Raw genomic sequence first — 13686 nt, 5'->3', positions numbered from 1 at the left:
GTAAATTTAGATTACTTTTTTCTGTACTATATTAAAAACTAAAATTTATTTGTTTGTAAGCTTAAAATAGATCCTTATTAACCATATATTATTAAAAATGCATTAATAAATAAAATACAGAACCGGAATTGGCAATTTATGGTTTAGCCTAGTGACAAGTAGATTTGGAGACAAGTAAATTCGACTTACGTCGTTTTTCGACTTAAGTCGTTCTCCTGGAACCAATTACCGACGTAAGGTGAGGTATACCTGTACTTGCTGAATTTTTCAGTGCATGTATTTTGTACATTGTGAGTGTTTGGAATGGATATGTCTTTAATGTATGTGATTTTATTGTGTTTGTCAATGAGTGTGATGTCTGGTCTGTTATGGTAAATTGCTTTATCTGTGATTATGGCTCTGTGTTGTACATTTTGTGCATATTGTTTTTCAATGACTGTGAAATGTATTTGTAGTATGATGTGTGCATGTCTGATAATTTGTTTGTTTACAAGCTCTTGGTGTATTATATTTGTGTCTGTGTAAATAATCTGTCTGTGCCAAGAGCTTGCAACCAGAAGTGATGTGTTGAATAGTTTGGCACGCTGTGACATTTTCTGCATGTCATTTGTGAGTGTTGTATCTTTGAGTATGTGTTTTCTGTAGTTTTTAGTATTTATGACCTGATCTTGTATAGCAATCATGAATCCTTCCATCTCCTCAAAGAGGCATCCCCGATCTAACCAGCTGTCTGCCACAGTTCTGTCAACAAAATCCTGGGCCAGGTCATAAGGATGCCTGCCATGGAGTGCCTTTTGAGCCCACGATTGCTTGATGGTGTCTGTGCTTTTTATATGTTGTGTGTGTAAGTTTAATGGTGTGTTATTTGAGTCTGCTAGATGTAACTGTGACATTTCTTGTATTTTTGTAGAAAAACTCTCGCAGTGTCTGTATTTGTTGTAGTGAAGGTTTACTATGTTAATCAGGCCATGTTCACCATCTTTACATGGAAGGGTTGATCTTTCTATGGCGGATTTAGAATGATGTTGCTTATGCAATGATGTTGCTTAGCAAGTGTTGTTCTTGTTTTTCTTTGGAGTTACTCAAGATGTGTGCGAGGTGAATCCAATGTATAACTACAAAAGAATAAGTTAGTACTGGGACAACACATGTGTTTATGGCTTTAACTGTGTTCTGAGAATAGTGTTTCAACTACTTTGGTATTCTTTAATTAATCTTTGCTTTATTTGTGTATGTTCTGTTAGTTTGGCCTGTTGGAATTCTAAATACTTGTAGAACTTGCCTTCTTCCATGGATTCAATGTCTCCATTTCCAAATGCAAAATCTTCTTTCTTCAGGATTCCTTTTTCTATGTGAAGTTTTTGCATTTGTTTAAGCCAAACTCCATTTGTATGTCCTTAGTGTATGAATGTGTGATTTGTAGGAGTTGATGAAGTTGTTTTTGTGTGGATGCATAAAGTTTTGTGTGCTGTCACATCTCATGTGCATAAAGTTTTATGTACATGAGATGTGACAGCGTAAACTGTGTTGTTTTTTCATGTCTGATATTGTAGCCATATTGCATGTTGTTTAACATGTTGGATAATGGGTTCAAGGCTAGGCAGAACCAGTGGACTCAAGGAATCTCCTTGAAAAATTCCTTGCCTAATGAATATTTCGTTTGTTTGTATTGAAGTGTTACTAACCCTGAGATGTAGTGTTGTTCTCCAGTGCTGCATAGTATTTTGGAAGAATGCAATGAGTGACAGATGTATTTTGTACATGTGTGGAATATGTAGCAGCCAACTGTGTGGAACACTGTCAAATGCTTTTCTGTAGTCTATATATGTGATGTGTATGTTTCTGTGTTGTTTGTGTGCTTGCCATAGAATGACTGAATCTATGAATCAGGGGATGTTCTTTACATCCCCTGTGATTTCTACAGCAACCTTTTTGTTGTTCTGTAAGAATGTCATGTTCTTCAATGTGTTTGTATATTTTGTTTGCGATATATGCTGTCAATATTTTGTAGAGTGTTGGGAGACATGTAATTGGTCTGTATTGTGTGGGGTCTGTGGTTTTGTTGTTTTTAGGTTTCATGTAGGTGATGCCCTAAGTAAGAAATTTTGGCATGTCTTGTGGGTTGATGATGATGTGTGTTAGATGTTTAGCTAGTTCCTGATGCAGTGATGTAAACTTTTTGTACCAGAAATTGTGAATGTTGTCTACACCAGGTGTCTTCCAGTTGTGTGTTCTGTTAACAGCATAGCAGATGTCGTGTACATTTATTTCAGCACAGGGCATAGTTGGTATGTTATGCAAGTTTCTGTTCTCCTCCTTTATCCAGCCTGCATCAGCATTGTGTGTAACAGCATTGGACCAAAGAGATGACCAATAAGTTGTGAGTTCTTCTTCTGTTGGTGTGCCACTGTGCTGTGTATCAATGTTTGTTTTAGTACTGATTTGTCTGTAGAAAAGTTTTTCATTGTTTGTGAATAATTCATTTTGTTGTTTTCGTAATGTGCATGTTTTGTATCGTTTGAGTCTGCGTGCCTTGACTGCAAGTTTCTGTTTTAGTGTATCGATGTATTCTGTAATGTGTGTGTTGTGATGTTCGTGTTTTGTGTGTGTTGTGATGTTCGTGTTTTGTGTGTGTTTTGATTTTCTTGAAAATGTTTTTGAGTTGTTTGTTTAATTTGGGTGTTATGTTGTTTTTAGTGTATTGTGTCAACCTGCCTAATTGCAGTCTGATGTCATTTATTTGTGTTTCTATTCGTCTCTGCCAGGCGGGCTTGTGATAGAATTGTGTTTTGTGTGTGTTTGTCTGCAATTGTATTTTCAGTCCATGGTGTGTTACTACTGTGACTGCCCCAGCATAAACTAATGTATGAATGTCTGAGAGTGTAGAAATTGAATGAGTGTAGTTTGGTAGTAAGTGAGTGTTTACATAATTTAGTGTTTTTCCTACTACCTTTGACGTGTTGATTTTCGGTATTCGTGGTCTTTGTGTGGGATCTGTGCCTGTATATTTAGTGAGTTTCCTGAAATATAAGTGATAGTGTATTAAATAAATCTATATGTTATCAGTGATGGATGAGGAAGTGTCTGTAGTATCATTAATGGTAGTTGTTGTATGTGTACTATTATGAATGCTTGTTGCTGGGTTATCCTGACAGGTTACGTGATCTTCATTAATGTTAAATGTTTCTGTCTGTTGATGTATTTGATCAGCAACCTGTTGTTTGATAAGTTCAAGTGTTGGTTGTGGGATAAGGTTGTTGTGTATAATTGTTCTTTTTTGATCGACAACCCTTTGTTCGGTGACAGTGAGGTGAGGATATTGTTGTGTGAATCTATGGTGTAGTTGTTTTCTGTATGCTGTCATGTTTGTTTCGAGTTTTGTGATGGTGTAGTAAGTACGGATGATAAAATCGTTCATTTCTGTTGTCCATTTCATCCGTTGGCGTGGTTTTCCAGCCTTTGTGGTCTGTGGATGCATTGCCACAGAAACACCAAGGCTAGGTTGATTCCTCATGTCTGTTGAGAGCATTGCAGTAGCCATTCTTGGGCCAGTGCTGCTTTCGCCACCAGTAACCAAGGGAGACTGGAGCCTATTTTTTTGAATGTGAGCCTCTGCCTAACCCACGAATGTGGACCTTGTTAACCCGGGCGACATCTGAGCTAGTATCACACTTTCATCTGGTTACTACTATGATAATTATCTGCACAGAATGTGGGTGTGGTCACTCTTAGCTTCATTTCTCCCTATAGACCTTACTGGCATGGGTGTTCCTACTAGGAGCTTGTGCTCCAGCCTGCATTGCTCCATGGTTCAGTAAAATTACTGGTCTCTCCCACCACAANTCATTGGTTTACGCGGGAAAAAAAAAGGTCCGATACTTTTTGAACAGACCTTGTATGTGTTTCTATTCAATTGTAATGTTCCCAGGCTTTTGTGTAGGGTGTGGTATGACACTTGTAGAAGAGAGAACGACAGGTACAGTACAATAAGCACCCTATCCATCCTCCACACATACAGATACCTTATTTCCTGGGTGAGTTCTGTGTACAGGTATACCTCGACTTACGTCGTTTTACGTCGTTTCGAGTTACGTTGTTCCCAATTATATGTCGTTTGTCAAAAAAGTATATGGAAAAATAAAAATCAAGTTTAAGTCATTTTATTCGACTTTACGTCTGTCCGCCACAAATACTGAAGTTGTAATATCACTAGAAAAATGTTTAAAGCACATAAAATCATATTAAAATATATACATTTACAAGTATGTACTGTATTTACAGTACATGCATTCGTAAATTTAGATTACTTTTTTCTGTACTATATTAAAAACTAAAATTTATTTGTTTCTATTTTGTAAGCTTAAAATAGATCCTTATTAACCATATATTATTAAAAATGCATTAATAAATAAAATACAGAACCGGAATTGGCAATTTATGGTTTAGCCTAGTGACAAGTAGATTTGGAGACAAGTAAATTCGACTTACGTCGTTTTTCGACTTAAGTCGTTCTCCTGGAACCAATTACCGACGTAAGGTGAGGTATACCTGTACTTGCTGAATTTTTCAGTGCATGTATTTTGTACATTGTGAGTGTTTGGAATGGATATGTCTTTAATGTATGTGATTTTATTGTGTTTGTCAATGAGTGTGATGTCTGGTCTGTTATGGTAAATTGCTTTATCTGTGATTATGGCTCTGTGTTGTACATTTTGTGCATATTGTTTTTCAATGACTGTGAAATGTATTTGTAGTATGATGTGTGCATGTCTGATAATTTGTTTGTTTACAAGCTCTTGGTGTATTATATTTGTGTCTGTGTAAATAATCTGTCTGTGCCAAGAGCTTGCAACCAGAAGTGATGTGTTGAATAGTTTGGCACGCTGTGACATTTTCTGCATGTCATTTGTGAGTGTTGTATCTTTGAGTATGTGTTTTCTGTAGTTTTTAGTATTTATGACCTGATCTTGTATAGCAATCATGAATCCTTCCATCTCCTCAAAGAGGCATCCCCGATCTAACCAGCTGTCTGCCACAGTTCTGTCAACAAAATCCTGGGCCAGGTCATAAGGATGCCTGCCATGGAGTGCCTTTTGAGCCCACGATTGCTTGATGGTGTCTGTGCTTTTTATATGTTGTGTGTGTAAGTTTAATGGTGTGTTATTTGAGTCTGCTAGATGTAACTGTGACATTTCTTGTATTTTTGTAGAAAAACTCTCGCAGTGTCTGTATTTGTTGTAGTGAAGGTTTACTATGTTAATCAGGCCATGTTCACCATCTTTACATGGAAGGGTTGATCTTTCTATGGCGGATTTAGAATGATGTTGCTTATGCAATGATGTTGCTTAGCAAGTGTTGTTCTTGTTTTTCTTTGGAGTTACTCAAGATGTGTGCGAGGTGAATCCAATGTATAACTACAAAAGAATAAGTTAGTACTGGGACAACACATGTGTTTATGGCTTTAACTGTGTTCTGAGAATAGTGTTTCAACTACTTTGGTATTCTTTAATTAATCTTTGCTTTATTTGTGTATGTTCTGTTAGTTTGGCCTGTTGGAATTCTAAATACTTGTAGAACTTGCCTTCTTCCATGGATTCAATGTCTCCATTTCCAAATGCAAAATCTTCTTTCTTCAGGATTCCTTTTTCTATGTGAAGTTTTTGCATTTGTTTAAGCCAAACTCCATTTGTATGTCCTTAGTGTATGAATGTGTGATTTGTAGGAGTTGATGAAGTTGTTTTTGTGTGGATGCATAAAGTTTTGTGTGCTGTCACATCTCATGTGCATAAAGTTTTATGTACATGAGATGTGACAGCGTAAACTGTGTTGTTTTTTCATGTCTGATATTGTAGCCATATTGCATGTTGTTTAACATGTTGGATAATGGGTTCAAGGCTAGGCAGAACCAGTGGACTCAAGGAATCTCCTTGAAAAATTCCTTGCCTAATGAATATTTCGTTTGTTTGTATTGAAGTGTTACTAACCCTGAGATGTAGTGTTGTTCTCCAGTGCTGCATAGTATTTTGGAAGAATGCAATGAGTGACAGATGTATTTTGTACATGTGTGGAATATGTAGCAGCCAACTGTGTGGAACACTGTCAAATGCTTTTCTGTAGTCTATATATGTGATGTGTATGTTTCTGTGTTGTTTGTGTGCTTGCCATAGAATGACTGAATCTATGAATCAGGGGATGTTCTTTACATCCCCTGTGATTTCTACAGCAACCTTTTTGTTGTTCTGTAAGAATGTCATGTTCTTCAATGTGTTTGTATATTTTGTTTGCGATATATGCTGTCAATATTTTGTAGAGTGTTGGGAGACATGTAATTGGTCTGTATTGTGTGGGGTCTGTGGTGGTATTCTTTTTAGGTTTCATGTAGGTGATGCCCTAAGTAAGAAATTTTGGCATGTCTTGTGGGTTGATGATGATGTGTGTTAGATGTTTAGCTAGTTCCTGGTGCAGTGATGTAAACTTTTTATACCAGAAATTGTGAATGTTGTCTACACCAGGTGTCTTCCAGTTGTGTGTTCTGTTAACAGCGTAGCGAATGTCGTGTATGTTTATTTCAGCACAGGGCATAGTTGGTATGTTGTGCAAGTTTCTGTTCTCCTCCTCGATCCAGCCTGCATCAGCATTGTGTGTAACAGCATTGGACCAAAGAGAAGACCAATAAGTTGTGAGTTCTTCTTCTGTTGGTGTGCCACTGTGCTGTGTATCAGTGTTTGTTTTGGTACTGATTTGTCTGTAGAAAAGTTTTTCATTGTTTGTGAATAATTTATTTTGTTGTTTTCGTAGTGTACATGTTTTGTATCGTTTGAGTCTACGTGCTTTGGCTGCGAGTTTTTGTTTTAGTGTATCGATGTATTCTGTAATGTGTGTGTTGTGATGTTCATGTTTTGTGTGTGTTTTGATTTTCTTGAAAATGTTTTTGAGTTGTTTCTTTAATTTGGGTGTTATGTTGTTTTTAGTGTATTGTGTCAGCCTGCCTAATTGCTGTCTAATGTCATTTATTTGTGTTTCTATTCTTCTCTGCCAGGCAGGCTTGTGATAGAATTGTGTTTTGTGTGTGTCTGTCTGTGATTGTATTTTCAGTCCATGGTGTGTTACTACTGTGACTGCCCCAGCATAAACTAATGTATGAATGTCTGAGAGTGTAGAAATTGAATGAATGTAGTTTGGTAGTAAGTGAGTGTTTACATAATTTAGTGTTTTTCCTACTACCTTTGACGTGTTGATTTTCGGTATTCGTGGTCTTTGTGTGGGATCTGTGCCTGTATATTTAGTGAGTGTTTCCTGAAATATAAGTGAGAGTGTATTAACTAAATCTATATCTATGTTATCAGTGATGGATGAGGAAGTGTCTGTAGTATCATTAATGGTAGTTGTTGTATGTGTACTATTATCAATGCTTGTTGCTGGATTATCCTGACAGGTTACGTGATCTTCATTAATGTTAAATGTTTCTGTCTGTTGATGTATTTGATCAGCAACCTGTTGTTTGATAAGTTCAAGTGTTGTTTGTGGGATAAGGTTGTTGTGTATAATTGTTCGTTTTTGATCAACAACCCTTTGTTCGGTGACAGTGAGGTGAGGATATTGTTGTGTGAATCTATGGTGTAGTTGTTGTCTGTATGCTGTCATGTTTGTTTCGAGTTTTGTGATGGTGTAGTAAGTACGGATGATAAAATCGTTCATTTCTGTTGTCCATTTCATCCGTTGGCGTGGTTTTCCAGCCTTTGTGGTCTGTGGATGCATTGCCACAGAAACACCAAGGCTAGGTTGATTCCTCATGTCTGTTGAGAGCATTGCAGTAGCCATTCTTGGGCCAGTGCTGCTTTCGCCACCAGTAACCAAGGGAGACTGGAGCCTATTTTTTTGAATGTGAGCCTCTGCCTAACCCACGAATGTGGACCTTGTTAACCCGGGCGACATCTGAGCTAGTATCACACTTTCATCTGGTTACTACTATGATAATTATCTGCACAGAATGTGGGTGTGGTCACTCTTAGCTTCATTTCTCCCTATAGACCTTACTGGCATGGGTGTTCCTACTAGGAGCTTGTGCTCCAGCCTGCATTGCTCCATGGTTCAGTAAAATTACTGGTCTCTCCCACCACAACCAGGTGGTGACCACGGGAGAGTTATTTATTATTATTATTGTTATTATTATTAAGTTTGCAAATAAATTTATAATTTTAAGTAATTTCATTGAACTGTTATTTTTTAATCATACATTAATGAAAATAATAATTAAAATTTTAAATTCTTTTATCAGGAAGAAATTTTCTACAAAAATGCAGGAGGACAGGATTGTCTAAAAATAAAAAAACATGTTTTAATGATATGAAACAATTAAAACTAAGTGAAAGTTTTGAGAGATTTAAATTTCAAAAGTAGGTATTTTATTTTCATCTAATTTATTCAACATTTTGTCCAGCTAAAAAATCATTAGACTGGAAAGTATCAATACTTTGTTCAATAAATATAATAATCTATGTTCTATAGATATATGCTAAAAGACCAGACATTATTTTTTTTTTCTTTCCCAACTGTTGCAGATTATAATGTAGGGAAAGTATGGTAATCAGTCAAATTTTAATTCCATGTTTTCTTTTTGCATTTAGGAGTGTCACAATGACACTCCTAAAAATGTAAAAAAAAAACCCTTACAAAATTGTTTGTTTGTGTTTGTTTTTTGTTTGTTTGTGTGTGTAAGCATCTGTTTTGCATTATATCTCAGGACCTGGATGAACCAAAAATTTCGAAACTTGGTAGGTTTATTTCTATATGTGAGGCATTGATGCATTGATGATGGTGAAGTAGGAACTAGAGGAAAGTCATGTGTCATATTGCAAATGGAGTCTGACTAACCTAACCTTGCACCATTAACAAAAATTTACGATTACCAAGTAGAAATGTCGATTGTATAACTCCAGCAACTTGTCTACCTGTTTGTCCAAATATCGGTGAATGTCAACGGGTTTTTGTTGCTTGGAGACACGTCTCTCAGGTGAGAAATTACCTAGTGTGTCATGGCCTTAATGTTGCATATGGTAGTAATAGTTGGAGACTGATATTGCTTAACCTAATATTTTTGGATGGGCTACTCATTGATCAATCAGTAATATAATTTTTGTATTTTGTGTCTAATGAGCTCAAATAATTTTTAAAAAGTGCAAGTCATCCAAACAATGTTATTGCTTGTATACTTCCATGAAAAACTACATTTTTGAAACTTCTAGATTTTGCCAACCTTCCTATGAGCAGTAAAGGGAGCTTTTTGGACCTATTCGTGTTTCACTTATAAAGATGACGACATATTCATTGTCTTGTTTGATATCATTTTATTTCTCCTTTTGGAACGGAGCATCTTCAGGCAGGAAGTTGTGGAAGATTGTACACATTAACATTGAAAATCTCTGTTTATAACCATCAAAAAGAGTTGGCAAAATTGCTTATCTCCACTGTTCAATGCTATCAACACTTGCACTTTCACCTGTTATAACCTTGTAGTTGACAATCTTTTTTTTAAATAATCTATCCATTGCTAATTCCTTTGATCAAAGATTGCATAAGGTGCCTGTAAAGCATATTCGTAAGATTAACAAGGGTGGAATTGCTGTTGATTTTCCTATCAGAGAAGAGGCTGAATACTTTCAGGAACAATTAGACAAAATAGAAGGATTAAAGGCACGAAACGCAAGACGGCATCTTCCTCTTATGAAAGTGACTTCAGTCCCGAACTCAGTTACCAAAGAGGACCTACTAGAATACCTGATTTTTTACAGAAGTACACGATGGAGGAGTTTAAAAAGGTTTTAAACATTCGATTTTCAATCAAACAGAGAAATGACGAGTTTTTATCGTGGGTATTAGAGATGTCACCGGAGATTAGGGCAATGACTAAAAAACAAGGATATTTTTATGTTCAGTGGAAAACGTGCAAGGTTTATGATTTTTTCCCTGTACGACAGTGCTACAAATGTCTTGCTTTTGGACATTTGGCGGCAAGTTGCCCATCACCGAAGAAAGTTTGTAGCCATTGTGGTGATGATCATTTGTTTAAGACATGTACAAAGAAAAGTGAAAAGCCTAAATGTGCTAATTGTTTGAGGAGTGGCCTAGATAAACATGAACATAACACACTGGATAAGGAGTGTCCACTCTACATTAAAGCAAAAGCCTTATATATTAAGACAGCTGACTACTTACCTTAATAATTATGGAATCTTTTACAGGACACAAATTGTTTAATTCATAGTGCTACCTCTGCTCCTTAGCACAACAACTAATACAAGCAGATCATCACTTCTCTATATACATTTGTGTTTGCTGACTGTAAGAATTATGTAAGCTTCTTCATTTTTCTCTGTTTTTGGGTTTAAAGTGTTGGAATTGATACTTACAATTATTAGCTGTGTGGACTTTTCTTTTTTTTTGCTTGTACGCATATTATATATGGACTCATGGGATTCTCAAATCTTTGTCTTACAAATTTTCTGCACGGGATAAATTCTGTTAAACACTTTGTCAGAATTATTGTATTTACTGCAACCTTCATTTGTGAAAATATTCCTGCAGATAAGTAATCTGTTATATGCTGCAGCAAGCTGCTGCATATTTTGTTCGGGTCTTCTTTTGTCATTGTGTTTTTATTTTTATTTATTTATTTATTTTTAAATTTTTCTTTTCACTTTGCTTTGTTCATTAGTGCATACTGTAACTCGGTGGAACTATGTAACGGTTATGTTACTGTAATGCTCACTGCGGGGCAGGACTTTGTACCTTGTTTTAAATGTACAATTAAACTAATGAATGAATGAATGAATGAATAATCTATCCATTTGATTTCTAACCATCAAATGGATGGCCATTTGATGGTTAGAAATCAAAATTAACTTGTAAGTTTGCTGCAATCAATTTTCAGCTTGAGAACCAAACATGACATCATTAATATGGGAATATATCTGAAGTTTTGTTCAATTTCTTCATATTTTGCAATTTTTAGTCACTTTTTACTTTCATTTCAAAAAAATGTCCTCCAGGCATGTGACAATGGTGCCACATATTTACTGTTAATTGCAGTCTTTTTAGGTGTCTGAGTTAATTTTACATTGTATATACAGTTATTGCAGTAATTATTTTTTATAATCAATTAATCTATTTATGAATTATATTCAATTTTAATGTTTTTACAGAATTTTTAATTTTACTGTATTTAATACATTCCATATAAAGTAATGAATATTTACTGAAATTTTAACAAAACAGAAAGTTCTATTTGCTTTATATGCTTTCATAATTTTTTCTTAATATAGCTAATCTAATGAAGATATGTCCTTTCTGTAATATTAATATAATTTTAATAGTAAATTTTATATGTGTATGTATGTGTGAATTATTTTTTATAACTCTAAAATGATTAGTAGTAATTCTCATTTTCTATGTTAAAATTTCACTGTCAAGAAGAATATAATGTATCTTTTAATGTTTTACTTATTCCCCTGAATGTTCTGGAACATGCTACTGTAAAATGAAATAAATACAGTGGTGCCTTGTACTTTAAATTTAATTCATTCCAGGAAGCCATTCAAATTCCAAATTATTTGAAGTCTGAAGCAATTTTTTCCATTAGAAATAATGATAAGTGAATTAATCCTTTTCTTGACCCTAAACAATATTCGTTTCTAGTGTTGCCACCTTTTGAAAATTGCTGACCCAGATGGCAGGTCAGGTTTGTTCAAATAGAAGTTCCTGACGCATGCACAATGTCATTTTACAATGCGAAGAATAACGTGTATGACGGTTCTAAATCAGTTACAGTTAGGGACTAGGAACTTGTGTAGGAGTAACTTAAATTAAGAAAGAACAGGTACAGATGACTTAGCTCTATTGGATATTGGAGAGATGAGATAAGAGATATCCAATATTTTTTTTTTGTTTTTTGAATGTACAATCGTATAATTGTACATGCAAAACACAAAAAAAAAGGTCAACAGGTTGTGCACCACACATTGGTATAAACAGACTAACTAACATGGCAGAATTGCAGATGAGTTTCAGTAAGTGCAAGTTCTTTCGCTGTTAAAATAGTGTAAATTTGTAAAAATATTTGCAAGAACTTTGTTTCATTGTAATTTCACAATTTCTACGAAATTCCCAGACAAAATTAACAGTTCACCTGGACAGTGAGTCAGTTCCCAGACTATCCGGGTGAAAACCAGACGGGTGGTAACACCACGCGTTTCAATAAAGTTAAAACAGCAAATACACGCAATTTAAGGTTAAAACAAACACAGTTAAATACTTTAATAGTAAATTAAAACACAAGAACAATAAATAAGATATGTGAATACTGTATAAAAAAATGAAAATTGCATTTACTGGTCACACACCATTGACTTCAACATCTTAAACATGACTGTCAGATCTGCCACAAGTGTATCATATTCATGTTTTGTGATAAGTTCATCTGAATCGTCAATATTAGTCCTCCTCTTACTTGTTGAACTTCCTTGCTTCCATACACATTTCAGATGCCACCACTAATAATTAAAAGTGTGAATAGAAAGTTTTTGCATATTTTACCAGCTATGGTTACTTAACATAGATGTTTGATTTAATTATAACAGTTGTGAAATTTAACACATTTGTTGATTTGAGATTGTATTCTTTGTTAAGAAGCTTATTTTGCACTTGGGGTGCATTTTTCACTGCATGTGCAGTTCAAACTCCAAAGCAAATTTTTTTCAAATTTAGCATCTGAACATTTAGAATCTTTAGGCATTGGAAGTTGTCGTTTGAAGTATGAGGTATCACTGTATTTAGTGTTGTAATGAAATAAGTAAGAGTGTGTTTGTGTAGATGTATCTATATATATGTATGTATGTATGTAATACTTTTCTTCTTCTTTTCAGATCTAAATTGCTGATTAGGCATGATCCAGTACAAATAGACTTGACAATGGACACTATTGAAGAGAGTGAAAATTTAAAATAAATCAGCCTTTAATTTATATTTTAAAATTTGAGAGATAAATTGTACATAAATATTTATATTCTTTTTATACTGTGATTTGTTAATGGTTTATTTGAATAAATGAAAGAAATACTTGTTGTAAAAGTTTTAATTTCGTAAAAATGCTCAGTTTCAATATTCACCAACCCTAAATCTCAGCACAATTTATTATTATCAGCACAAAAGCTACAGCATGTAGATTTAATAAATTATTCTGGAATTTAAGGTTGATGAAAATTATTTTTAACCAAATCCATTGGAAAGTTCATTTTCTGCTTAATGTGATATACTGTACATATTGTATCATTTTTATCTAGAATTTTTATTGTTAATATGAAATTAAACTTTAATATGTGCTGAAATTATATTAAATTATGGGTTAATAATTGGAATACTTTGATTCTACACTACAGATATATGGATAGATACACTATATTAATGATAAATTTGCAAGTTTGCATTTTGTAAATATTATTTCATTTCTAACATGTTATATTTTACAATCCAACAATACTGATTTCTGAAAGAGAACATGTTTTCCTTGTGTAATGGTTTTTGACAAAATGAGAATAAAGCACAAAAATTTTATTTTGATGTATAACTGCATATTTTTGTATTGTTACAGTTGTTAATGTGAAGATTTTTATAAGCAGTTCGGTTTAAGAG

At 34.4% G+C, this 13686-nt stretch overlaps 1 protein-coding gene across 1 annotated transcript in view; it reads left to right on the top strand.

Annotated features, from left to right (window-relative positions):
• The window catches only part of LOC111614568, a 22789-nt gene extending 9500 nt beyond the window's left edge, over nucleotides 1-13289 (top strand). Inside the window, exon 4 of the mRNA XM_023355937.1 lies at nucleotides 12921-13289. Coding sequence (XP_023211705.1) covers nucleotides 12921-12934 — 14 coding nt within the window. The 3' untranslated portion in view covers nucleotides 12935-13289. The remainder of the gene's footprint in view (nucleotides 1-12920) is intronic.
• The last annotated feature ends 397 nt before the right edge of the window (nucleotides 13290-13686 follow it).

The sequence above is a fragment of the Centruroides sculpturatus genome, unplaced genomic scaffold (assembly GCF_000671375.1).
Source record: "Centruroides sculpturatus isolate CEXI.00-Female unplaced genomic scaffold, Cexi_2.0 scaffold1873, whole genome shotgun sequence".
NCBI lineage: Eukaryota > Metazoa > Arthropoda > Arachnida > Scorpiones > Buthidae > Centruroides > Centruroides sculpturatus.
Note: the sequence above shows the minus strand (reverse complement) of the source record. Positions and strands in the feature narration are given on the sequence as shown.